The 27,261-nt window shown below is 41.0% G+C and overlaps 3 protein-coding genes across 9 annotated transcripts in view; 1 reads left to right on the forward strand and 2 right to left on the reverse strand.

The window, feature by feature from the left end:
- Positions 1-1,946: 1,946 nt before the first annotated feature.
- Positions 1,947-7,193, reverse strand: LOC147170168 (uncharacterized). 6 transcript variants are annotated; one of them, XM_086081662.1, is made up of 5 exons: positions 7,133-7,193; positions 5,584-5,839; positions 5,375-5,499; positions 4,631-4,682; positions 1,947-3,221 (listed from the first exon to the last, which is right to left on the reverse strand). In XM_086081662.1, exons 1-5 carry the CDS (start codon positions 7,139-7,141, stop codon positions 2,137-2,139), a joined length of 1,527 nt encoding a protein of 508 aa, XP_085937788.1. In that variant the 5' UTR covers positions 7,142-7,193; the 3' UTR covers positions 1,947-2,136. The 6 variants fall into 6 exon arrangements, with proteins under 6 accessions (XP_085937788.1, XP_085937789.1, XP_085937787.1 ...); XM_086081663.1 differs by lacking the exon at positions 7,133-7,193 and adding an exon at positions 6,047-6,256; XM_086081661.1 differs by lacking the exon at positions 7,133-7,193 and adding an exon at positions 6,047-6,256 and having other exon boundaries at positions 5,584-5,896.
- Positions 7,194-8,134: 941 nt separating this feature from the next.
- LOC147170169 (uncharacterized) lies at positions 8,135-11,498 on the reverse strand. Of its 2 annotated transcripts, XM_086083147.1 has the most exons (5): positions 10,611-11,487; positions 10,277-10,386; positions 9,541-9,610; positions 9,260-9,416; positions 8,935-9,074 (listed from the first exon to the last, which is right to left on the reverse strand). In XM_086083147.1, exons 1-5 carry the CDS (start codon positions 10,867-10,869, stop codon positions 9,071-9,073), a joined length of 600 nt encoding a protein of 199 aa, XP_085939273.1. In that variant the 5' UTR covers positions 10,870-11,487; the 3' UTR covers positions 8,935-9,070. The 2 variants fall into 2 exon arrangements, with proteins under 2 accessions (XP_085939272.1, XP_085939273.1); XM_086083146.1 differs by having other exon boundaries at positions 8,135-9,416; positions 10,611-11,498.
- A 247-nt stretch (positions 11,499-11,745) lies between these two features.
- Positions 11,746-27,261, forward strand: part of LOC147170170 (uncharacterized) — a 16,610-nt gene continuing 1,094 nt past the window's right edge. Inside the window, exons 1-5 of the mRNA XM_086083611.1 lie at positions 11,746-12,131; positions 19,289-19,458; positions 22,875-22,914; positions 23,041-25,409; positions 25,940-27,261. The exon at positions 25,940-27,261 is cut by the window's right edge and continues 1,094 nt beyond it. Coding sequence (XP_085939737.1) covers positions 11,882-12,131; positions 19,289-19,458; positions 22,875-22,914; positions 23,041-25,409; positions 25,940-27,261 — 4,151 coding nt within the window. The 5' untranslated portion in view covers positions 11,746-11,881. The remainder of the gene's footprint in view (positions 12,132-19,288; positions 19,459-22,874; positions 22,915-23,040; positions 25,410-25,939) is intronic.

Genomic DNA, 27,261 nt, shown 5'->3' on the forward strand with positions numbered 1-27,261 from the left:
AAGGACTTCAACTTGTAGTTTGCTCAGTGCTCCTCCAACAAATGGGAATTAAAGTTTGAAGAACACATCAAAGTTCAATTCATTGTGTATTCATTGCCTGTTAAGCACTAAATTTAACATCAGAATTGTGTGGCGTTTAAAGTTTGTTCAGAGCTCTCAATTTAATTAAGTAGTAGACCTATTTTCCAAGCTGTTTCTAAGCACTGCTTATCCTTCTAACTGTCTCATAAATTTTAAAGGTGGGGATCCTGGAGCATCCAATATAAAAGACTTAAGAATAAAACGCAGGGATGGGCTGAAAACAAAACAAAATCAGCACTGATGACATCCACATTGAATAATCTCGATTTACAATCATCATGATGTAAATTTATGGGGTGCAAGATTGACTTTCTAATTGCTGATGAGGTTCAGCTGCTTGACTCCTGTGCAGGGTTCAGTTCAGTTCAAAGTCAGTCATGGTGTAAAAGTGTGAATAGTTGGCAGTATGTTTGCCCTACAAGGGGTGCTGCCAGGGATTTTGAAAGAAATCCCTGCCTCGTGTAAAACTAGGCATTTTAATGATATTTTTGGCTATTCACCTATTTTTTTTAAAGCAACACTAAACACCCACACACTGTTCTCTGTTCCAACTGCAAAGCAAGTTGTGAATGTCTTAAACTACTAACCAAACATATCTCCATAATATGAAGTGTGAAATTAACATCAATTAAAAAAAAATTGTTGGCTGCTTATTTCTGAAAATGTGTCCGTGGGCAAGCTGATCTGAATTTTGCCCCGCTGTGATCTACCAGTTGGGGACATTTTTATTCTTTGCCCATGGCTTGGCAGGAAAGGCTTGGTAATGTGCTGTTTTCATGCAACGGGCTGAGTGAGGCCGTCACTTTATGCGGAAGTAAGTAACATGATGTTGAAGCCAAAACGCATAGCAGAAAATTGTTTTATCTATAAATATATGATTGGGCTCCTCCCTTCTTACCTTTGTATTTATTTACATCAACAACAGTTTTATGGGTTGCACTCTAAAAAAAAAATCTACAAATATCAGTTCCTTAGGTAAGGACAGAGTTGGGAAAGACATGGAATACCTTATGAAAATATTTGAACCTGCCTGAACGTATTACGCTTGGAGAGTTCAAGACTGTTGTAAAAGAACATGAAACAAATACTATTGGGCAATGTTTTTAAAGTTTTAGCAAATTCATTTAATTTATTGATAGTATGTTGAGGATTTTGTTTATACATATTGATATATATTGAGGTTTGTCTTAAATTGTTGTAACGATTGTGTTTTTATTGCCCCTGTGGCCAGGTCACTCTTGGAAAGGAGATTTTTAATGAGTTTCTTACCTGGACAAAGGAATTGAAAAAAAAAAAAGATGAGCATTCACTGGAAACATTAGATCTCCACCACCTGCAATTTTGTTAGTCACTGTAGTGTGTATGATTGAAGGTGTGCAGCGAGACGAACAGGCATTTTCCAATAGATTCCTGTTGTAGTATAGAAAGTTTACCAATAGATGGTGCTGTTTCCCTTTGCTATTATCGTTTATTTGAGTGAATGTGCTATGCGAGAACTGGCTTCACGCTTGTGGGCGTTTTGGGAGAATTCGTGGCGAGAACAAGGTTAGACTCCATGTTCGAAGGTAAAGCAATTTGAATAATGAATGGGTTTATTTATCTCAGATACATGTAGCATACTACAATGGGATCATAGATGCTAAATTAAGGACTACTCAATGTATTGCCATGTCGTCAGTCTAATTTGCCCAGGGCCTTCACAAACAGTATTGCTGGCCATCCAGATTTCAAATTCATCCTACCAGCACTGCACTTTGACAACATCAGCATTTTTCCATCCTGAACCCACTGAAGGCCAGGGTACCAGATACACAGCCTGCTAGTGCTGAAATTGAAAGAGTCCACATAAATTAAACACATCAAGATGCCAGATGGTCTCTTTATGACAGGAGGTCCAATACATTTTCCAAGCACTGTACAGTAAAATATATGGACATGACAGGATTGGTATATTCACAGAATAAATATTTGGCCTCTCTTTTATAAATGACATTTTAACAACACTTGATGACGTATACTCTGCACACAAAAACTCTTGCTTCTGTTGCCTGTCCATCATCCATCAACATGAATCCTCTGATGGCGTTTCAAGTTACATTTCTGTGTGAAGCGTTTGCCGCAAGCCAAGCAGCAGTACGGTCGCTCTCCAGTGTGGACTCTCCGATGGGCTTTAAGATTGCTCAGCTTGGTGAAGCTGCGACCACACAAAGGGCAGCAGAAAGGCCTCTCACCTGTGTGAGTCTGCAGGTGGGCCTTCAGGTTGCTAGGGTGGGGGAAACATTTCCCACACTGGCCACAGCGCAGGGAGTGCCTGAAAACAGGGTGAGAGTCGGGATGGGATAACAGATATCCATGATGGGAGTTTGCAGGGGGAGGCTGTGTTTTTTTGTTGACACACAGCGTTAGTTTGTTTGCAAGGTGATCTCGCTGGACCGTGGGGGGCGTAGCTTTCGATGTGGAGGGAATTTTGTTCACTGGATTAAAGTGTAAGAACTGAGAGTGAGTTCGAGACAATGCCGCAGTACTGTTTGACGGTATGGGAGGAGGTTTTTTCAAGGGTGGTCTGACGTGTTTCGCAAGAGCCTGCAGTCTGTCACATGCGGCATCTTTCGAATGCAGCTTCATTCCTTCCAATATTACGCTTTTGTGGCAATTTGGATTTTGCGTTACCACACATGAGAAGGATGAAATTCCTGACTTGGTTAATGCCTTTTTACTCACGTGACCATCTGAAGCCGCTAAAACCTCTTGCTTGATTGGAATGCTTGGTGAGTCAGGATTTTGCATGGAGGACGACTCAGACGTAGAAAGCTGATCTCTGCTTGTATTAGCGTGACTCCTATCGTCTTCTACAACAGAGTCTACCAGCTCATTCTTTGCTTGCTGTAAAGAACAACAGCTTTTGGCTGGATCACACTCCCCGTCAGGTCCAACTTTGTTATGATGTCGCGTGAGGCCTGTCCAGCCAGTGTGCCTTTCCAAAAACAGATCTGTTGTCATGTCCGAGCTCTCCAGGCCTTCAGGAAAGTTGTATACATTTGATATCTGTAGGTCTTTCTCTGTCTTATTCTTCAAAAATACATCACCTTTGCTGCTTTCCTGGCAATCGCCTGGATATGCTCTATCAGATTCTTCTTCATCTGAGGAGGAGAGAAATAGTTTCATTAAGTTTACCAAGGATAAACAATTATTTTCATTAAAAGAAAAAGTTACTGATAAGTGTTGGGCTGCATGCAGGGCCGTGTAAATTAGAATTCAATGCCTTTAGTGGATTTCATTCATTTCTATTTACACATACATTTCAAGTGATATGGCTGTGTTTATGGATGGAGCACATGAAAAAAAAAATCACATACACAAGTGGCCAAATTGCACATAGGTAACTTCACAAGCAGTGTCAAAACAGAAGTAAACACTAATACGCACATAAACTATACAAATATTAAATGCCACATAGCATTTACAGAGTTAGTAAGTTAAACTTAAGACTTCACAATGTTCCCAAGGTCAATGTTGTTCAAAGTTGCTACAGTACATACATGATAGGGACTCGGCTGGCCAGCATAGCTTAAAATCCGTGTATAGTTGACGGCCATTAAAAATGCACTGAAGTAAACACAACTTTTTGGTTTTTAGTCAAAAGATTCTTGAAAAAAAAGTGAGAATAAACTGACATTAAGCATTTTCCATGTAAAAATGGGGTTGGCTGCCCCTCCCCCCTCCAAAAAACAACATTATATTTAAAAAAATATTAAAAACCGCAAGTATGCTGAGGTCCATTCTAAATCCTACTTATTGTGTGTTGATATTTTTCAAACGTACCATAATAACATCAGATTTAATGTTCTATGCTTTTGCAGTGTGTTAAAGTTACAGTTGATGTTTTTAATGCATGCATTTGATGTCACCAATCAGTGTCTCTCATCGACGGGATATATGTGATCTATGTGTTTTACGCTGCACTCGCGTTGGTGCAAGGGCCTGCAGAGGGCGGGCCGATGTTCCCCCGTTAACAGAAATGTATTTGGGGTATGTATGTAGCTGATTGCTAATAGATTAATGTGCATGTTGAAGGGGCATTCTGCTGAGATAGAGGGGGCATAAACTTTGATAATTGTCCTTCCGCACCCCCCTCTAACCTTCCATAGCCAAAAACACATATATGATTTTTGTCCACATTTGGAAGATGCCTGACTCCAAGCAGATATCCGACTGACTGCATGAATTGTTTTTCTTATTAACGATACCATAACGCAGTTCAATTGTGCCATGTAAGCAAACAAATAGAAACACTTGAACCATGCAGGGTAAATCTGGTAGTAAAGCTCACTGATGCTGTAGCTGTATCAAATATTCTTAAAAGATAAGGTTTTCTTTTGAGAGGTGTTAGTTTGACATGTTTATTAATAAATATTAAATTTGAAGCGCTGCATCCTGCTGAGTTACATGTGTGTACATATGTGTTACATGCGACAGAACTCTTATCAACAATGCTCTCCGTCCGGGTAACACGCCATTCTCCCACATGCAGAGGAAAGTTAAAACTTACTGACTTCTTCCTTCACATCGACAGCAGGCATCATATCAGCGTGTTCAACTTTCTGAAAAAGGGCAAACACAAAATTATTCTAACCGTGTTGCTAAATTTCACTAGCCTCACTCTTCATTCAACAACCACAAAGCTCCTTAGAAAACCAGGTGGTTTGATCTATAATGAATATAAAGGGTGCCCCAAAAGGCATTTTGGGAAGCATTTGCACAGACGAAAGGTGATCAGTATTTGCTAGATTAGGCTTTGTGGTTTTTGTAAGCATATTGTTGCCAATGGCTTGCCAGTTGACAGTGAAGCAGCATTGCAAAATTGACGCCTGGCAAGTTTTTCTGCCACCGCCTACAGTTCAGCGCCAGGTTGAAAAGCTTTATGGCCGTCACATTGTTGCAATGTGCAGTACAATGTATGCTATACATGGCAGCTTACTCTAAACAGGAAGTGTTCTTAACAAACAATGCAGTGAAAGGCTTGCTTCTATCACACTGGGGGGGGGAAACGCCGACCTGCTAGAGCAGGTGTTTGCCAAGGACAAATGTGTATCTGCAGGGCTGCATTGGAACTAAGAATCTACAAAAGCTTGATTAGGTACTTGTGAAAGTGATAAGTCTTTATTCGTACCAACTCGAGGTTGTTTAAATGCTACAGGCATATAATGATGCTCAACGAGGTTGTTCAGTCTCGTCTTTGGAACACCCTGTGCATACAGTCCTTTCATTATATTTTATGTTGGGTGATAATCACATGTGCCTCCTCCTCTGGGGTGAGATTGGATAGGGGTCCATCTGCCTCTGATTCTATTTCACAGATGTGGCTGCTCGTCCATCCAGAGTCAGCTTCTTTTTCCCCACCACAGGACATCAAAACATCTGAAAATAAAAGCATTCAATAATCATGTGCCCCCCCCCCCCCAAAATCCTTATTTCCATGTATTGTTTTGTGTCTGTTCTCACCACCATGCAGTTCTCCAAGCCTTTCTTCTGAAGATCTTCCATCGTCATTATCACTAATTGCAATGTCAATAATGTTGCCATCTTTTTTCGCACCATGATCATTTAATTTCATTTCAGCGTATTCCAACTTTATCCTCAGGGTCTGCAACTCCTGATTCCTGCGCTTCATTTCATCCAAAAAGCAGTCTTCTACCAGCTGTGTGACCTTATACATGGCCGTTTTCACCACAGTCTCCATCACGTCCAGTAGCTGCGCCTGGAAGGTGACAACGAGGGTGTCCAAGGCTGACATGATGGCAAATCAGCGTACGTTCTGTATAAAAATTGTTCCAAAATTACAGTATGTAATAGTATCTAAGTTAAAAGAAGGGTAGTTTATATATGTAACCGGCGACCACCAACATTTGATTCGTGACTCGTCTTTATTGAGTGAGCTGTCAGCGTAGCAACAGCGGATACTTGCCTGCCTTCGCTTAGCAAGTTTTTGCTAATAAATGCATTCCATTGACCAACAAATAGCGGAATATGTACGATTTATGTTATCATAATAGCGCACGCTTTTAAACTCTCCGCAGGTAATCACAACGTTCCAAATTAAACTAAAGCACAAAAACAAACACATGGTGAATGTTTCAGTTAGACGACCTGCTTCTTGTTGCTAGACAGTGACGCGCTACGGTGGCCGCTTCGACATTGATACACAAAAACGCGTTTCACTTAAGACAGTGAACCCCAACTACTGCACAACTCGCTGGTTATTATTAGAGATTTTGGACTTTTAATATATATTAATAATTATCATAAATTATATTATTTGGGAAAATGTATTTTACACAATACACTTTTAAGTTTATTTGTTTTCTATCTTGTTAAATATGTGTTTATTTGTTTACTGTGAGCATTTAGGAACATGATCAGTATTTTCACATCATTAGTGTGTATCAAGCTGGTATTAATATTCATTACTAGCCAATAACTGGCTCTACTTCAAAAAGTCTGGTGACCCCAGCTGTATATCCGATTGGGTCATTGGTGGATACAAAATTTACCAGACCCAGCACAGTTAAGTTTTTTTTATAAAACACATAAAATATGTTTTCTTTATTATTTACTGTTATCTGCAATGTCACTATTATCTACAATTTAGAACACCTATAGAACATACGACTATCATGGAAAGCTTCCTTCAATGGTTGCACCGGATGATTGTTGGTCAGCTTAAATCAAAGTTATGAGGCTAATTACCCATCTAAACAAAACAAGCTAGCTAGCCATATGAGTAAAATGTTAATTAAATTATATATTTGTTGGACAAATTTAAATTCCAGGTCATACCACATGATGTTCAAATATGACCACTATACCAATTGCTAAGAGGATAACTCTTTTTTTCTTTTCTTTTTTAACACAGTTGTTCTTAAGTACAAACCTGATAGCTGGCCCCATGGGCTCCTTTCTTTAAAGCACCACTGAGGAACTTTTCAACCTTAATAAAATATTTTCATAACTCTTTTGATGAAACATCAACTTAAAACTAGTTAAATTGTACCTTTGCCATGGCCTGAGGGGTCTGTATCAATTTTACTGACACGAAGCAACTTTGAGGAGGAAGGCGGGAATACTGCCACACAAAAAAACTACAAATGTGCCGACAGCTTTTGACATACTTCACTTCTCCCTTTCTCCATTTGTTACAAAGACAGAAGTCAATTTGAATGTCAACGCTCACTGGCGGGAGCTCAAAAACGACGTAATGCGCTTGTCCTCATGGGAAATGTGGTATTCCTTCAGGCATAATATTACCGCTTTTGTCCACATGGCATTGCCATAATCTACATAAACTGAAGGTTCCTTAGTGTTGCTCTAAAAATATTGAAATAAAAGTCCCAGATTGGTTATTTTTTTCTGGTCACACATTATAATTTATAAAATGGGCATCATCGGACAAACTGATCCATGAATGACACTGTTACATTTGGAGGTTACATCTTTTAAAATTATAATTTTAATGTTTTTCAAAGTATGTACACATTTTTTGCAATACCATGTTTAAGTACAGCATGTCACATAAGTATGTATCTTACTTACAAGATCACCAGTTCAATGCTGCAAACTGAAAATATGTTGCTCTACTTACTGTATATTAATACAAAATATTTTTCCACCAATCAGCACAATGCATTCATGGGATTGCCTAAAAGCTCCAATTACTAAACATTTACTTCAATCATGTATCCCTTATTTAAAATGAAGGGGACATATTCAGGGGACATATTTATTATCATTAGTCACAAAACCATGCTACATTCCCCCCCCCCCAAATTATTTTTGTACAAATATTGGACGAGTACAAATATCACACACAACCAGAGAACATGCAGATCAGGGGTGCTGAAGTTCGGTCCTCGAGAGCCCCTATCCAGCCTGTTTTCCATGTTTCCCTCCTGCAGCACAGCTGAATCTAATTATCAGCTAATCAGCAAACTTTGCAGAAGCCTGATAACGACCCTGATCATGAATCAGGTGTGTTAGTGGAGAGAAACATGGAAAACAGGCTGGATAGGGGCTCTCGATGACCGAACTTCAGCACCCCTGATGCAGATGTCATTCAAGAAAAGACAAAACACATTTAATACCACATTATTTTAATTTGATCTAACTTCACAGATCTGTTAAATGTTTGCGTTGATGTGATTTCAAATGATCGAGGCGCTTAAAAGTGAGCCCACACACGCTGCAACTGTATGGTCTTTCTCCTGTATGTATACGTTGGTGAACTTTTAATATGTCAGCACGTGTGAAGCACTTATTGCATGTGGTGCACTGATGAGGTTTTTCCTGTGTGTGGATTCTCTGGTGCAACTTCAAATTCCAAAGACGGCTGAATTTGTTACCACATACAGTGCAACCAAACGGTTTGTTGCCGGACTGGCCACACTTGTGAGATTTCAGGTCTTTCGAAGAGAGGAAACTTCTACTGCAGTGGCTGCACAGGTAAAGCCCTTGCCCGAAATGGATCTTCTGGTGGACTTTGAGGTTACAGGACTGAGTGAACGTTTTTCCACAATGCTCACAGAAGTACGGTGGCCCTTGTCCAATACCTCTGTGTGTTTGCCTGTGAGCCTTAAGAGCGTCAGAATCGGGAAAGGACAGAGGGCACTGGTTACAAATGTGCCTCCTATTTCCTTTTCCTGCTGTCTGAACCTGAAATCGCTCTCCAACATGTGCAGTGTCACACGCATTGTATACATTTGAGGATCCATAAATATCTCCTGGACAGTCCAAAGATGTGTCAATGTGAATGCCTTGGTCCTGGAAGCTCAATCTGCCATCGGAATCAGTAGAAGCTTGTGCAGGGGACACCAAGCTTTGGTTTTGAATGAATCCTTCCTCATTAATCAGTAAACAGTTGAACTCTATTAAATCTTTGTTAGTCCTTGTGGGTGACCCTGCAGCTGACCCCACTGTTCCATTGCGATTTCTTTGTTCACCTGTTTGGAAAGTTTGACCTTTAGCCTCCTCCAGTGCTTCTGTAATGCCTTCATAATGGCTCATGTAGGTCAGGTCATTGCTCAGCTGTGATGATGATCCTTGTAAATCATCCAAATTGCATAGCATGCCAGCGACATCATATTCAGTCTTTTTAAAGCCACCTAAGTTTTCCTTCACGACATACCTGTTCTGCAAAAGTGGTTCACATTGATCACTGGCGTCAACTTTGTGAGTTGATTCCAGCCTTTGGTCAAAGCCAGCTTCATAGTTTATGTGAGACTTTGGAAATCCCTGGAATCTAGACTGTTTACTTGGTCCTGGCAGATGTGAGCACTCGGTCTCTGATAACAGGAGAAAACAACAAATGAAATGATGGGCACAAAGGGAAACGAGTTTGCTTGTAATGCTTAAAAGTAATATCGCTATGTAAAAAAAGTGTTTTGCCAAATATAAGAAGTTACAAACCATCACAATCTTTTAAGTCAGGTGTGGCGTTATGGGCTTCCTCCTTGAGCAGTCTTTGCACATCTGAGGACTACCAAAAAGAAAAAACACTCATGTCACATGATTGCATAAACATTGTAATACAACAGGCGAGATAAGCTTAAAAAAAGTCCAATTAATACAGAGTTCGAGATTTACAGTGGGGATTGAAAGTTTGGGCACCCTAGGTAAAAATGGGTAATATTGTATATAAACAAGCCAAGGAAAGATGGAAATATCTCCAAAATGCATCAAATGTGCCTGTGTGGGTTTTCTCTGGGTACTCCAGTTTCCTCCCAGTGCTCCCACATTCCAAAAAACATGCATGGTGGGTAATCGAACAGTCTAAATTGTCCCTAGGTGTGATTGTGGGTGTGAATGGTTGTTAAGTCTATATGTGCCCTGCGATTGGCTGGCAAATGGTTCAGGGTGTACCCCGCCTAGTCCCTAAAGACGGCAGTGATAGGGTCCAGCACCTCCGCGACCCTTGTGAAGAATAATCGGTTCGGAAAATGGAATGCTATATATATATATATATATATATATCTTTTTTTTAAGACATGAATTTCACATCTGTAATTTTATGTCATATGAACATTTTTCTCTTTCCTTGGGTTTGTTATGTTATTTTGATCACCACTGTATACACAAAATAACAGTTCTAAAAATAAAAATCTATTTGCAAAGGCAATTAGCCTAAGCTGTTGTCTAAACCTACCAGTGATGCCTTCAGGTCACCCTCCACTTCAGAACTTGATGTTCGTCCATCACTTCCCTTGTGGCAATTTATATCTTCCTGGAGTCTATTCTCTTGCTTAAGATTGAGTTCTGCGGCAAAATTAAAAAAAAATTGGATTGGACTGACCATGGACTTGAAGGGCTCTTTGGTTTAAAATTAACATTCAGCAAAGAATATAACAAACAAGACCAGCCATTTACAATTAAACATAAAATGGCAGTCAATTAAAACTTGAAAAGGTCTAGTTCAGCTAAACTACATTAAAATTAGACTATCAAGATAATTCGAGGCAAATTGTGGGAATGAATATCACCTTTCAGTTTCTCTGCGTCGTACATCTCGAGTCTTTCGAAGTCAGAACACCTCAGTTCTGCGTCGTCGCGCATCTCATTGCGTCGGCTCTCCGACCACTTCAGTCTCCTCTTTAATGACTCAACCTGCTCCCTGCAGCGTTTTACTTCCTCCAAAAAACTGTCCTCCACAAGTCTGGTGATCTCATACATAGCAGCCTTGAACACCGTTTCCATAACCCCGGAAAGTTGGGACTGAAAGGTTCCAAGTGGGTCGGCCATTCCCTACTCACAAACTGAAGAGTAGCTGGTGCAGCAACTGAGTCTCACGCCTTAAAATCTACTTGAATGAAGCCCTCAGTTTTCAGTAATTAGCTAACGTTAGTTTGATATCTTGTCGACTACTTTCAGATGCCAAACAGAACAAACCGTGACTTCTTTCTTGGTGCGTATTGTAACAGTAGTCTGGGTCGGCCACGAAAAATAATAACCTACTACTTCGAAATCCAATATAACCAATATTATTATTTTTCTTCTAGCTTCCGTGCTTAAACATTGGCACTTCCGACTTGGTAACTACGGCAAAAAAGTTAGGACATATTTCACTATTTGACGTCATTTACCATGAAAATTAGTTTTTGGTGTTAGTAAATCGGTATTATAGATACCAATTGTTATACATTATGACTTGAGGGCATATGAACCAAATGATGTTTCAAAATAGAAACAAACACGAGAGCAACGCGCATGCGCGTTTCTCGTCGCCGGAAACGATTGTAGCAGATATGCGTCATCACTAACCTGTATATATAGCTGGATAGCCCATACACGCCCGTGTAAGTCGCTGAAGCCACAGGGCGGCCATCTTACTCCTCCCTAAGCATATAATTTATACATGTATTTATGGCGACTTGCAAAATGTCTGAAGTCCTCTTGTTTGTACTTAACAAATTTAAAACATCATAAATCATGCTGTTCCTACTAAGTACGGTCTCCAATGTTCTCCAATTTCGATACTGTAAATGTATAGGACCGTGTGCCGAGAAACGTTTCTTGGGTGTAGTAATATGGCGGCCACGCGGCTTCAAAAGTCTTTACCCATCGGCTATCCACTAATATATACAGATCAGTGTGCGTCATCCATTTCACACACAAGCAACAAAGCGGCTAGGCTACGGTTGCGAGAGGCCATGTTGACAACACAGGTCACGCTACAATTCTACCTCTAATCTTGTAAATGCCGTTCGAAATGGACCTGTAATTCCTCATTCGAGATAGAGAATAACATAAAACGATGTCTACGGGCGATTTTGAAACCAAGTACACCTCCTTTATGGAGTGTGCAGTGAAAGCTATAATCGCAGAAACGACCAAACTTTTTGAAACTATGGTTGACGAATTAAAGGCCGACTTGTCAAAGATGAAGACGGAGAACGAGGTCCTCAAAATAACATGTAGACGAATGGAGGATGCGAAAACCCTGATGATTAGTCAGTCCTGCCAAAGTGTTCGTCAAAGGTTGCGTGATACAGCAGTTCAATGTGGTGAGTTGTCATGCCTTTATGAGTCTTAAACACTCTATTTTTGTTCTTATGTTTCTCAAAGTTATACGCCACGACGTATTTTGTTAGACATATGAGGTGCATAGCCGTCCAACACGCTCAGTCGTTTTGCATTTCGAAGTGGATATTTTGCCGTGACCGGCAACCCGCCACTTCGCAGTATTTTGCCGTGAACCGCGCGACAACTAACCCAATTCCAGTTAAGTTGGGACGTTGTGTTAAACATAAATAAAATCAATACGATGATTTGCAAATCATGTTCAACCTATATTTATTTGAATACACTACAGAGACAATATATTTAATGTTCAAACTGATGGACTTTGTTTTTAGCAAATAATCATTCACTTAAAAATTTATGGCTGCAACACGTTTCAAAAAAGCTGGATCATGGTCATGTTTACCACTGTGTTATATCACCTTTTCTTTTAACAACATTCAATAAATGTAAGGGAACTGAAGACACTAATGATTGAAGCTTTGTAGGTGGAATTCTTTCCCATTCTTGTTTGATGTACAGCTTCAGTTGTTCAATAGTCAAGGCAGGGTCTCCCTTGTCATATTTTACACTTCATAATGCGCCACACATTTTTTATGAGAGACACGTCTGGACTTAGGGAGGCAGTTAGGCCAGTCTAGTACCCAAACTCATTTACTACAAAGCCACACTTGTAACACATGCATAATGTGGGTTATGGTAAATGGACATTGACATTGTCTTGCTGAAATAAGGAGGGGACGCCCATGAAAAAGATTGTAGCGTCGGGCAAAAACCTTGTACCTCCAAAACGGTCACTTTTCAGCAGACCCCAAAATTGACACGCTTTATCAAAAAAAACAACGCTTTATCAAAAAATAATAATAATACATTTGCCAAATTGTGACTTACTAGTTTTTGGCCCAACACCACCAATATATGTTGCTCCAAAACCTGTATGTACCTTTCAGCTTTAATGGTGCCTTCACAGATGTGTAATGCCACTTTTCCACTAGACCTGCGCGGCACAGCACCACACTACACTGCATGACCCGGCACGACACCAAACGGCCTCCATTGCATTTCCATTACAACAAGTGCGCAACGGAATGGAGGCGGGATCAATTGAACTGTCCAAGCTTGCACACTCGCAGTGTGTGCGGTTCTACCATCACATTTCACGAGTAGAAAGTCTCAACCACTGATTTTGCAGGGATTCAGAATATGAAATGCCGTTGCATGACGTCGCAAAGTAGAGCCCATCAAATGCACAGAAGCTTTCACATATACATGAAAAAGCTATTTCCGAGTTTATACAGGGTGTGCAGAATTATTAGGAAAGTTGTATTTTTGAAGATTAATTTTATTATTGAACAACGACTGTGTTGTCAATGAACACAAACGATTCATAAATATCAGCTGAATAGTTTTGGAAGTTGGAGTGGGGCTTTTCTAGTTTTAGTATCTTAGGAGGATATCTGTGTGTGCAGGTTTAAGTGTGCGTAATTATTAACTTAACAAAAAACAAATATATACCCATTTCACTTATTGTTTTCACCAGGGAAACAATATAGCAACTCAAAATGTACAAATATACATTTCTGGCATTCAAAAACAAAACAAAAATAAATCGGTGACCAATATAGCTACCTTTCTTTGCGAGGACACTCAAAAGCCTGCCATCCATAGATTCTGTCAGTGTCTTGATCTGTTCACGGTCAACATTGCGTGCAGCAGCAACCACAGTCTCCCAGACATTATTCAGAGGGGTGTACTGTTTTCCCTCCCTGTAGATCTCTCATTTGATGAGGGACCACAGATTCTCTATGGGGTTCAGATCAGGTGAACAAGGAGGCCATGTCATAATTGTATCTTTTTTAGACCTTTTCGGGCTAGCCACGCAGTGGAGTACTTGGATGCGTGTGATGGAGAATTGTCCTGCATGAAAATCATGTTTTTCTTGAACAATGCTGACCTCTTTTTGTAGCACTGCTTGAAGAAAGTGTCTTCCAGAAACTGGCAGTAGGACTGGGAGTTGAGCTTGACTCCATCCTCAAACTGAAAAGGTCCCACAAGCTCATCTTTGATGATGCCAGCCCGTACCAGTACCCCACCTCCACCTTGCTGGCGTCTAAGTCGGAGCTCTCTGCCCTTTACTGATCCAGCCACCATATTTAAACTCATCATCAAGCTCTGCAGGAGCCTGATAATTATCCTGATCATTGAATCAGGTGTTTTGGAGTAGAGAAACCTCGAAAACATGCAGGACTTAGGCCCTCGAGGACCGGATCTTGACACGTGTTGTATAGTAAATGTCTTTACACAAGTTCAGGCCATTTACCATTAACAAAAGATGGGCTGCAAGTGAGGCAATTTCTATTATTCTTGTGTAATGTATCACATTAGTCACTGGTGGTCAAATTTAAATAATCTATAATTATTTAACAATCCAGCTGCATTTAAGGTAGGGATGCACGATCATGCTATTTTCAACTGATACGATAAACCAATAATTTAGAAAGTGCCGATGTCGCTAACCGATAAGTAAGCCGATAATTGTTTGCAAAATTAACTTGAATACAAATATACTTTCGAGTCCTACTATAAGGCTAACATGTACAAATACATTGAAACATTGTGCAAAGCGCCATAAAGCTGAATGTTATTGATAAATCTGCTTCAAAGATAACCAGTAACTCAATTTGAGTTTGCCAAAACAAAACAGTCATGTTTTAAAAATGCAACAAAAAACTGTGAGGGTAACATTTTGGGGAGACACAGTAAAGAAAGTCCACACTGGCGACTGCCATGTTGTCATGATGCATCTTCTGTCAACACAAGGTCCGTTGTGCGCATTATGACGTCACATATATGCGACACTTACACTACCATAGGAGGGGTTGAGGAGTTGCGCACAACTTGAGCCACAACCACAACAGATGGACCAACGCGGCAATTCTATTATCGGCGGACTTCTGTATTATCAGGTGTATCTGTGTCATGTCAAATTGGTTGACAATTGCCGATAATAATCGGCAGATTTCTTTATTATCTGTTTTATCTGTTTGGCGTCACATTGGTCGATAATTGCCGATATTTATCGGCCACCGATATTATCATGCATCCCTAATTGAAGGTATTGCCAATGTTTTTGGCATTATCTGTGTTTACAAGCATGGTTGTATTTGGTGTGTCCAGTTTCCATTCTAGGAGTGCTTCTTAAAGTATTTCTGACAAATGATCACATATATGATTCATAAATGTAATGCTTCAATCCCCCAGTTATGTGCTATAACGGTCATGTAACTCTCAGTTGCTCTTGACATCCAGCCAGCTGTTGTTAAGGCAACTAACCACGTTCATTTGGTGAATGAATCAAAAGGAGACGGCACCGTTGGCGCTTAGCACTGCTCAAACACCATAATTTCGCAACAAGTATCGCAAGACCTCTTCCGTACTTTCGCTTTTCCCATACGAGTGTGCTATTAGCTTGCGTTCACTGTGGCCGTTAACAGAGCATGTAACTTCGTTACAATCCAACCACGGCAGATAAAAGCCTTTGATGGCCACAAATACTCTTAAATTGGGAGGGGGTTGCTGTCTGTGCTTGTTGCGGACATTATTCTCAGCAATCAGTCTTCTATTTATATTTAATCAGTTCGTACACAATGCTAAAATCCATTCATCGTCTGTGACTTTCTTCTTCGGCTGTCTCAGTAAAGTATGTCATTACGTGGGTGGCATGCAGTGTGCCACCGGGTGTTCAAACTGTGACACCACGGGTTGTGTTGAACTCCAGATAAATGTGAGATACTGTACTTAACTGTACTCCTAAACATTCTTGAAGCACTCACTGTTGTATCAAATGTAATTTAATTCCTTGCACTTGCCTTGAAAAATATTATACAACCACATAGTTTGAATGGGACTTTTTATGGGCACTAGATATATTTTTCTTTCATTTTCTTAATGTATTTAGTTGTTTAAAAAAAAATTTTTTATTGTGTATTCTACAGGCTGTCCATATAGTCTGGACACAGAGTTGAAAATACAAATGGCCTTACACATTTCATAAATAAATGTGATGAAATCAACACTTTTAATGTACTGTATAATATACAATATTTTTCACTTATCTTTTATTGTTACTTATAGGAATCATTATTTTCTTTTATTTCTTATTATAGTTATCTTATTGATGAATAATTTGTCAAAACCCATTGGGGTTTTAAGCTTTGGGTATCATGTCTCCTTTGCTAAATGCAGGTTAGCTAACTAGTGCCGTCGGCGACAGTTTCCTCATTTGAACAGGGAGTTGGTTTGCTTTGTGCACGGCATCCTTTTCTTCTTCTTGGTCTTGGTCTTTGTCTTTTTTCTTCTTTGCTTATTTCTATTCGCAATCTTGGTCTGTAGTGCAGGAACTACTTGTACGCGCAGCTAGGACCAGGTTTAAAATAACAATATCGAATAGATATTGCTTTTCATAGCCCAATATCGATTCATAAAACCATGTATCGATACTTTTAATACGGCTTTTTCTGGTAAATTAATGTGCCCAAGGCAAGCACGTACTCGTTCAAAACCGCGTGCGAGCGTTGTTCAAATGTGCCCTTCTGTTATTCATAGTACTACAAAAGGAGCCAGTGCTTACAAAGAAAGGAAACAGCTCAAGGATGAGATGCTCCGAGCTGCTGATTGCTGTATAACTTAAAAAATGGGTTGCGTTTTAATGCAAGCGGATCACATTGTGGGTCTCCCTCTCGAAAAATACACACATGCAAACACACACTGTTTAGACAGATGCACTATGGAAAAGTTTTTCTTTTTGCAGTAGTTTTAAATGGCTTACCTTAACTAAAATTCTGCGTCACATTTGCATTGAAATGCTAAACCTATGACTGTTAATTAATATAAAATGTAATGGTTCAGATTGATCAACAAAATCATGTTGAAACAATTGGAAAATCCAGATTGCTCAAGAGGTTCACAAACGTTTGAGCAGCACTGTATATGGGAGGAACTTTGTCTGCCACACATGTAAACAGGTTATCTGTAATGTTTCAGAAACCAGAATTCTGACCGTAACCTAAATATTGACTGCATATATGCTGTGTGACCTGCGTCGTCATGTGCTCTTTTTTGCACCTGGGAGGGGGGGACAGCGGGGGAGGGAGAATCGTCGATATTCCCTTTGATTTTGAGGCTTGAGATTGTGACATAATTTTGATTGAAAATAAAAAAATTGCCAGCCCTAATGTTTATTGTATAATACTGTATTTTTATGACTTTGGCAACGGCTGGCGGGCGCCTCTGCCTCACTTACGTAAAACCAAGAAATGGGCGTGTTTCACGGATTTGTTCGCTCATCGATGTCGGCCAATCATGTGACAGTAACGTCACTGCCCCGCTTGGCCCCAGACAACCGGCGCTTTAGAACCTCCTCAGTGATAGTTCTAAAAGGCTGTTCTATTGTAATCGCTCTGCCCTGAAAAAGTCAAATAGAAACGCAAACATCCGGGGCCAACCAAGGCCGACTCGGTGTGGAACCAGTCTAGTGGTAAAGCGGCATAAGTTACCCATGCCATTGGCACTAACACATCCCCATACCGTCACAGATGCTGGCTTTAGAACTTTGTGTCCATAACAGTCCGGATGGTTAGCCCGTAGGAGGGTACGACAATTTCCAAAAGCAATTTAAAATGTGGACTCGTCAGACCACAGAACACTTTTCCACTGTGCATCAGTCCAAGTTAATGATTATTTAGTAAAAACAATTGCATTTATCAGTTTGAACATTACATGTCTTGTCCTTGTAGTGTATTCAATTAAATATAGGTTGAGCATTATTTGCAAATCATTGTATTCTGTTTTTATTTATGTTTAACACAACGTCCCAACTTCATTCAGGTTTGTTCAGGTACAAATTCTGCACCAGTGAATATGTACTTGCTTGTGGTATAATGGTTTGGGCAGACACCAACTAAGCGTGGGGTCATGGGTTCAAATCCTGCTTTGTACATTAAAAAACAATTCTTTTACTACAACTTCTTGACATCCAACTATATTCTGAGGGTGAAGGTTAGGCTAGTAATGCCGGTACCTTCAGCGTCAAAACAAAATGAGAACTCGAGGTGGGGGAGGACGCTGATTGCGGTGACATTCCAGCCGCCAGTCGGCATCAACATCGAAAAGTCCACCCACCACCAGTAGTGGGCCACCACACTCGACCAAAGCATGCTAGGAAGTGTGAGGTTTCATCCATGCTACAATTCTTCATAAACTAACAAACGTTGGCTTGGTGGAAGACAAATTATTATTAACATTTAGCGTGAATGTTAAGCACGAGTGATTGACGTCAGTACACTGGTGTGTACATTGCTGCGTTGAAGTGCACCATGGAAAAGTTGCAACTCTTGTACTCCCGCACAGTCACAACTTTGAAAAATGCACTTAAGAAATGAAACGTGACACTGTTTGATTTCAAGTGAATTGGTGCTCGGTAGTACCAACCCAAATCAGTCCATACCAAAAAGTACCGTCTTCGGTACCGATCCCTAATGTGTGTCATAAAAGTATAATCAGAGGTTACTACAATTTTAATGCAAGCATTCACGGTACCAATGAGTCAAGTCACTATGGGGTAAATGCCACGGAGGAGGCGGGACTTCCAACTTCCTGGTTTTCACACATCAGCTTTGTATCCGTTTCCTGTTTGCGACGTGTATGCCGCGTCCCAGTTCTTGCACTTCCTCCTTTGTGCCCCTCGATTGCGTGTTCCTGTCGACGGGTGCAAGTGTGTTGACTAATGTCTGTCTCAGTTGTCCGAAGCATTTCAGTCGGAAACAACGCTGATGTGTGAAACCCAGAAGTCGGAGGCATCGACCCCATTCTTTGCATTGCATCATATCCCGCTGTCATCAAATAATGTCAGTGTAATTTAATTAGCATTTTCCATCTTACTTGCAGTGAATCGTATTGCATTGTATCAGATTGAATCACATTTCAATTTTAGTAGGCCACTTTGTGTCATGTCGCTTTGTAACTGGAGTACATTTCATGAATGTATTGTATCTAGATACCTATCAGTCTCACTGATGGAGGTGCACTGCATATAGTAAATGCATTTCAAGATTTTAATTTGACTTTGTGTATTCATTTACAGACCTTCTTCCTGGTGATTCTTTGTTGGAAGTGCAACGAGAGGAGCATAGCATAGATGAACAAAGCAAACAGTGTGATAAAGAGTACCTGGTGTACATCCTAAAGGACCATGACTATGATGCTCCAATGGATGCAAATTTAAAGCTGACAGTTTCACTTCCAACCCACAAGGTGTGTATGTCTTCTGGTAGCAGAAAATGTAAAATACATAATATATTAGGGCTGGGACGATTCACTTCTGTCAATACGGATCCCGATACCTTGGTGGCGATTTGATACGTATTGCGATACTTTTTTTTGTAATTTTTTTGTGTTTGTTTTGGCCATTTTGGGGGGTGGGGGGGTCCTTAAATATTAAAGTTATTAAAGTTATTAACCTTAAAATGTGTATTTAAAAAAGGGAGCATCCTGCCAGGATGGCCCATTTTTCACTCATAAACTCATTGTTTTTTTTAATCAGGAAAGTGATATTAGCATGCATTTTCAATTTCATCTACAGCCATGCTTTATCTATTAATGTTTTTTGACTGCACCACACTTGTGTGGAGCATTCCAGGGAACTACATATTACAGGGGGTGGGAGGGAATCGATTTGTGTTTTTGATTTTCGTTGTGTTTGTTCTCTTTCTTTTTTTTTATGTGAAGCACCTTGTGTTGCTTTCAAAGTATGAAAGGTGCAATAGAAATAAAGATTTGATTGGTTGATTAATTCATCCATCTGTTGGAAATTCAGGGGGGAAAACAAATGTGAATTGCATGATACGTTGATCAGCGACACTTGGAAGTTGTAACGCACCTGTCTTGTTCTGAGTGTCGCTTCCCCATTGATCGATAGCGGGGCGCCCCGCCTTTGGGCTGTGGCTGTTGCAAGCCGCTTCGACCTCCGTTCCGTTCCTCCAAGCGCAGAACGAGCGCTGGCCCGGCCTGCGCAGCACATCGCGGGTGCCGGTGGAGAGGACCTGTTCCCTCGCTTGCAGCCCACATCGTGGCTGCTGAGGCGGCCACCTCGAAGCCTCTCCCGCTCAGTTTAGTGACTGCCTGTGGAGGACGGTATATTCCCCCACGCACAGCCCGCTGCCCAAGTCGCCTCCCGAGGGGGCTAGTTTGAAACCTGGACGGCGGCGGATTCCTCACCGGCAACCGCGTCTCTTACCAGAGACGACCTGCTGAATTTAAGCACATTACTAAAAGCAGAGAAAGAGAAATTAACCGGTGTGGCGCAATGCTGCTCCCCCTCTGGGATTAGCAGGGATGGCTACTTGTAATGAATGCAGCTGCGCTGCACGGTAATGTATGGTATCAATTAAGTATCGCGATACTACTTACTGGATCGATACTGCGGATCGTGTGAACAAGTATTGCCAAACGATATTTTGTCCCAGCCCTATAATATATACTGTATTTATGGCCCAAAATTGTAAAACCTGAGTTTTAGTTCCGGGAGATGCTCCAGAGTTCATAAAATGTTTGGAGTTTGAAACTGGTAGTATCATCACTGTACCTCTGTACGATATGTCTCATTAAACCACCGTCAAAAGATTACCTATTGGTGTGTGTCGTGCCTTTTCAGGGAGAAAACCTTCCAGATTAACCTTGCTCTGCAAGATGAATTATTGCGGTATTTGTGAGTTCACAAACTCCCGAGAATACATCTTGTACCAAGCCCGTTGATTTTCACCGATACGAACCACTGGTAGTTCAAACCAATCACAAAGCAACATTGTGTTTGGGAATGGGATATGCTGCTGTGACGAAACCAGAAAGCGCTGACACCATAGGAAACAAACCAAACTAACATGGACGAATGGACGCGGCACTGAATTCTGTTCTTGCATAATTACTCACTGTTTCCTTGTGAAATGTTAAACAGTGAGAGGCGCCTTCTTGCATTATTAGCTGGTAACGATATTTGTGGGATTTTTTTCTACGACGAGAATTAAGACGACATTTTCATCCGTAGCCATAATTGGTCAAAACAAAAGTTAGGTAGACGTGCACAAGATGCCGCATCGTCCAATCAGCTCGAAGTATTGTACAGATTGTTCCGCCTTTCCCGAGCAAATCACAGTGGAGCAGTCTCAGATTGATGTTGTGGAGAACGCCCTTGAGTGAATCACAATTATCAATCTGGCTATTGCCAGGTTACTTCCAGATGGTTTTGAGGAAATTCTGGTCCACCATACGACATCTCAGGAGGGGGAAAGTAGTGCACCATCAACACTGTGTATCGTGAGGATGAGGTGCTGCTGACCTGTACTCAAGGTATTGTGAGTTGGTGGTGAGAATACTTTGAAGACCTTCTCAATTTCACGACACACGTTACCATGAGGAAGCGCAGTCTGGAGATTCTGAGATGGACTGTCCTATTATGGGAGTTAGGTCACCAAGATGGCTTAAAAGCTCCTCGGTGGCAGGGCCCTGGGGTGGATGAGATCCATCCAAAGTTCCTAAAGGCTCTGGATGTTGTGGAGCTGTCCTGGTTGACACCCCTCTACAACATTGCATGGAAATTGGCGACAGTGCCTATGGATTGGCAGAGCGGGGCGGTGGGAAGGGTGTGTTCAATCTACACCCGTTCATAACATTTATAGAGATCATTTCTAGATGCAGACAAGACGTTGGAGGTAGCGTCAGTATTACATTGCTGCTTTTTGCAGATGATATGGTAATGTTGGCTTCATCAAGCCACGCTCACCAACTCTCAGTGGAGTGGTTCGCAGCTGAGTGTGAAGCGGCTGGGGTGAAAATCAGCACCTCTAAATCTGAGACCATTGTCCTCAGTCGGAAAAGGGGGGAGTGTCTTCTTCTGGTCAGTGATGAGCTCCTGCCCCAAGTGGAGGAATGAGTCTTGGGGTCTCGTTCACCAGTCAGGGGAGAATGTAGCGGAAGATTGACAGGCTGATCGTTGCAGCATCTGCAGTGATGCGAACTCCATATCGATCTGCCGTTGTGAAGAGGGAGTTGAGCCGGAAGGCGAAGCTCTCGATTTACTGGTTGATTTACCATCCTACCCTCACCCATGGTCACAGGCTGTGGGTTGTGAACAACAGAACAAGATCCCTGCAGCCGTAATGAGTTTCTGACGCAGGGTGTCTGGGCTCTCCCTTAGAGATAGGATGAGTGTGTCAGCCGCTGCTCCTCCAAGTTGAGAGGAGCCAGATGAAGTTGCTCGGGCATCTGGTTAGGATGCCTGATGGATGTCTTCCTGGTGAGTGTTCTGGACATGTCCCAATAGCAGGAGGCCCCAGGAACGATCCAGTACAGGTTGGATAGACTCTCGCGGCTGGCCTGGGAATGCTTTGGGATCCCTCTGTAAGAGCTAGAAAAGGTGACTGGGGAGAGGGAAGACCAGATCTTTCCTGCAAAAGCTGCTGCCCTCGTGAACCAATAAGCGGTGGAAAATGGATGGATGGATGGATATTTTTTCTTTATTTAAATCACCTCAGTGTTTAGTGGGAGATGAACATTTCTGGCATATAAATAATAAGGCTTGAGTGTTTTGCTTTTTTGCTTCAGCTTCTCTATTTTGTGTTCAGTTGCTGCTTTAATATGTGCCTTAAAATGTTTCTTTTGTCTTTATTTTAAAGGATTCTACTCTCACTGCAGTCAGCAAGAACATATTAACAGGTGAGAAAGTTAAAACTGGGTAAAAATATTAGGTCATTTTAAAATTGGTATACTTAAATACGGTTCACAAATTCTAAATGTGCTGTTCTAAAGTCCCTTTCATTATGCCCATCTCACTTTTCTTAGATTCATCACCAACTGCTGTTTGTGGAAATGAAACAAAAGGCTCTGAGATTGGCCAGCAATGTTTAAATGGAAAGGACAGAAAAAAACATGAGATCCCTGTGTCCATTGTTCAACTCAGTTTGGAAGAGGCATGGAATCAGTCAAGAGAACCAGTAAATAATCTAAACTCACTTGGTACAATAAGTAATAACATGGCCATAGAAGCCAGGGCTGGTCAAGTATTAGTCGGATTGGTGACCCAGGGATGTGCTAGTCCAGCATCAACCTTGAAAGAACAGTTGAAGGCATCAGAGTCTCAAATTGAGCAATCATCATACAATGAAACACCAGTACACGAAAAGGCATATGTCACTGAGCAACAATACAGTGGCCTTCTCCTTCCAGTGGAGCGGAACAAAACACTTTTGTTACCTACAACTGGTGCTGATGATGCAGTACACGATGAAGTGAATAATTCACCTTCCAATTGCGAGGTCACGTCTTCGTGTTGGATTGCACAAGTCTCTTCAGGTCAACCAGAAGAAACTGTTGCCATTGTTTTGCCATCAACGGGAAAGAGAACAGTTGGGGCATCAGAGGATAGGGAGGACCATAACTCTACACCTCTCGTAGTATTCTCTTTGTCAGAAACGGGTTTATATTCTGATTTCCAGCATCCCTGCATGGAAATTGAAAAAGCAGCAATTTATGCTCCGACCAGCGATATTCCATCTGCATCAAAGTTATTCAACAGCCTAGCAGCTTTATCACCACAAGCACTATCGTGTCAGATCAGGGAAGGTTGCACGTCTGTAACACTTCAGGATGCAATGCTACTCATTGAAGCGATGGATCAACCAACCAAAAATTCTACTTCCTCCCATGAAAAGGCAACAACCCAAGACCAGTGTACTCTCTCTGTTGCTACCTTACCATCTATTGTCCAATGCCCATTATCTACCCAATTGCCACCCCAATCACCACAAGCCACCATTTTAAGTGACAAAGGTCCAGAAGAGGTATTACCAAACAAGACACTTTATGTCACTTATACAACAGAATCCAGCAATTCTCAGTCCTACATTAAAGTTCCCTCTGTGCTCAAACAACATAGTGCTACTTCTGACATGATGTCATCTACAACATCGTTGACTACTACAGCAAACAAAGCACTTGAGCAGTGCTCTCTCTATACTCCAAGGATGTTGGCAGCACCATTAGAGACACTGATAATCTCAGACCCTGTCCCAAGTAATATCTTTGTTTTGTCCGAATCATCATTCCTTCAACCACAACATACAATTGTCCCACTGTCCCCAAATCAAATTTCAGCTGTTGTGACAACACTTGCTACAGTCCACAAAACGTGTAAAACGTCATCTTCAGAACTTTCTCAGGGGATAAATGATGTTATGGCCATAACGGGTGCTCCCCTTGCCCTGTCTGATACAGCAGAACTAAGCTCAAGCCAAATACCTCACACACAAATTAAAATAATAATTCCCAGAGCTACAGCTGTTGTAGGAAATCTACAAGAGTCTGAGACACTAGTTGCACCTACCAACCAGAATTCAGTTGGACCAGATGTCATTCTGCCATCATCACAGGATACAAATATGTCTGCGCAAATAAGTAAAGATGAAAACGAAACTCCGCTGCAGGCTGTACATGTACCACTTAGTTTATCCACATTGTCATCCCCACAACTGGAATGTTTGTCACAGCAGACAAGCATTTGTGAAAATTTGCAAATAACTCCCGGCATACAAAAAGCAGAGAGTGCACCGATAAACTGTTTACCACAAGTCCCATCAATCAGACAAGAAAAGCTGCCATATCTCGCATTGTCCACCAAGTCAGTGTCTGTGTCACAGATGCTTTCTCATGAAAAAGAATCTGAAGTTGTCCTACCAGACAGAACCACATCTGTGGTCAATGACCAGGCATCAGAACCCAAAGTCTGTCCGTCAAATGTATCTGCATTACCAACTAGCATTTCTCCCAATTTAGACATTTTTGCTGCTGAAACTGCGAATGCCACTATGGTATCACAGAACGCATTAGCAAACACCATTTTGATAGGGGAGCCAACTACTTTTTTATTACCCTGTATACCTTCCAATGTGACCGAACCTGTCTTGGAGAAATCAACTATGGACTTTGCAACGGTCGAGTTTTCAGCCGAAGATGACAAAGCGCATACAACTTGTACTCTAGATGAGGAAAGAATCAACAATGCAGTGCAGACATGCGGTTCATTAAATGGCTCTTCTATCCCTTCACAATTAATCCCCTTCACCAAGGACATATCTGACCCTCGTTTACAATTGTCCAAAACTCAATTCCTTTCACAGTTGGCTGTGTCACCTGTAACCCAAGATTTCCAAAAGGTAATGTAATACCACACAAGTTACCAGATCCCTTGGTATAGTAATAGGATGAGATTTAATTTTAATTTTTTGGTATGGATAATGCAAATTCAATCGTAAAAATTGGGCTGCAACTAACGATTGTTTTAATAATTGATTTAATAATTGTCTGGTTTATAATTGTTATAGCATCGGTGCAAATTCTTTTTTGTTATCATGCCTATCTGTATATGCAAGAAGGGAGTGTTTTCTGTTTTGTTTTTACTTTTTGTTTTATGTACTGCGTACATCTACTCTGTAGTGACTTAGCCCGTAGTTTGAGCTCATTTTCTCCTCAGTGACGCCATTATTTATTGCTTTGCACAGCTTGCAAGAAACAATGTTATAACCATGGACTGACATTAAAAATCGCATGCCAACCCTTAGAATTATCGATAGTATCAATTCGTTGTTGCAGCCTTACTTAAGTGTAACTCATTACTGATGATTGATTGATTGTGCTTCTCTGTGATCTAAAACCTGCATATGATGTCATTTTTTTTATGTTGTAGGTATTAACAAATGAATCTACAGATGCCCAAAGTGTGTGTGAAGGGACCAGTACCAATGGCAACAAAAAGTCACAGAAAGAATCCATTGTTACCCATCTCCAATGCGACCTGGAAATGCACTTTCAAGCTAAAAGAACAAAAACAACTCTGGAACCACCGACAGGCAAACAGGATACCTCTAAAAGCCCCAACAAAGCCAGATTAAAGAATATTTGTACTACTGAACCAGAGACCACCAACGAACCAGCACCTATTTGTACAAATATTGCCAGTCCCTTGTGTCCCACAGGGCAACTAAAAGAATCTGAGTTTACCCTAGAAAATCTCAGGAAGCAACAGAGTGCTGATATCAGTTCAACTGAAAGTATGGCTACATTTGAGCCTGTTTCTGCTAGCCCCCCAAACCCAATTTTAAAAAACTCTACAGTCAGTGCTTTAATTATCACACCAGAGCCGCACACTGAAAAGAACGTCATCCATGCAGACTCAACAGAACATTCATTACGGTCTGACAGTCTAAAAATGGGCGATACGTTGGGATCTAAAAACCCCTTAGCTGAAGATTTTGAAAGTAAAGCATCTGGATATTCTACTACTACTACTACTACAGATACAACTGACATGACAAAAATAAAATTATCACTGTTGAGTGGTTATACGGCCACTCCATGTACCAATGATGCTGTCTCAGAAAAATCGGCAGATTGTTATCAGAGCCCTGGCTCAGTTTTAACTAAAGCTAAACTTTGTGTTACACAATCAACACACTCTGCTGTGATCACAGGAAAGCGTAGCACAAATAAACGAGAGGATAGGCCAAAGAAGTTAAAAGCCACTACTGTGTGTCTAAGGTCACGTACAACAAAAGCTACCACCACCCCTCTAAAGATTAAATTCCCACCTGACAGTTGCAAGAGGTTTGTCTCTGCCAAGAAAAATACTAGTGTTAAAAATACCCAATCAAATTGTTCTCAAGATTGGTTTGACCATAAAAAGACTTCTCCAAAAAGTTCCCAATTACCCCCCGTCAGCCCAAATGAATCCAGTTTACTTACAAATGCTCCTGGCCCTGAAACGCCTTACCGTGAATGTCTCAGAAGTCGCACCCTTTCAAAAGAAGAGCATACCTCAAAACAGATGAAAAGAAAATCCACTTCATTATTGGAGAAAACTGTTCCCGCAAGTGCTCGGTTGTCCAAATTGGCTAAGAATAGTGCAAGTTCAAGTAGTACTGGAGAGAGTAAGAAATCGAGATTAAATCAAACATTATCCAAAGCGGCAAAGGCTAAAACTATAGACAAAATAAAGAAAACTAAATTAAA

This window comes from Leptonotus elevatus, chromosome 8 (assembly GCF_054856555.1).
Source record: "Leptonotus elevatus isolate MCC_2025b chromosome 8, RoL_Lele_1.0, whole genome shotgun sequence".
Lineage (NCBI taxonomy): Eukaryota > Metazoa > Chordata > Actinopteri > Syngnathiformes > Syngnathidae > Leptonotus > Leptonotus elevatus.

Coding starts and splice junctions, on each gene's coding strand:
- LOC147170169 (XM_086083146.1), bottom strand. CDS start 10,869: ATGGCCGACCCACTTGGAACCTTTCAGTCCCAACTTTCCGGGGTTATG. Junction 9,611..10,276: donor GTGACCTGAAGGCATCACTG/GTAGGTTTAGAC, acceptor TCTTTTTGGTAG/TCCTCAGATGTGCAAAGACT. Junction 9,417..9,540: donor TGACTTAAAAGATTGTGATG/GTTTGTAACTTC, acceptor TCCTGTTATCAG/AGACCGAGTGCTCACATCTG.
- LOC147170168 (XM_086081661.1), bottom strand. CDS start 5,875: ATGTCAGCCTTGGACACCCTCGTTGTCACCTTCCAGGCGCAGCTACTG. Junction 5,500..5,583: donor GCTTGGAGAACTGCATGGTG/GTGAGAACAGAC, acceptor TTTTATTTTCAG/ATGTTTTGATGTCCTGTGGT. Junction 4,683..5,374: donor CCCCAGAGGAGGAGGCACAT/GTGATTATCACC, acceptor GCCCTTTTTCAG/AAAGTTGAACACGCTGATAT.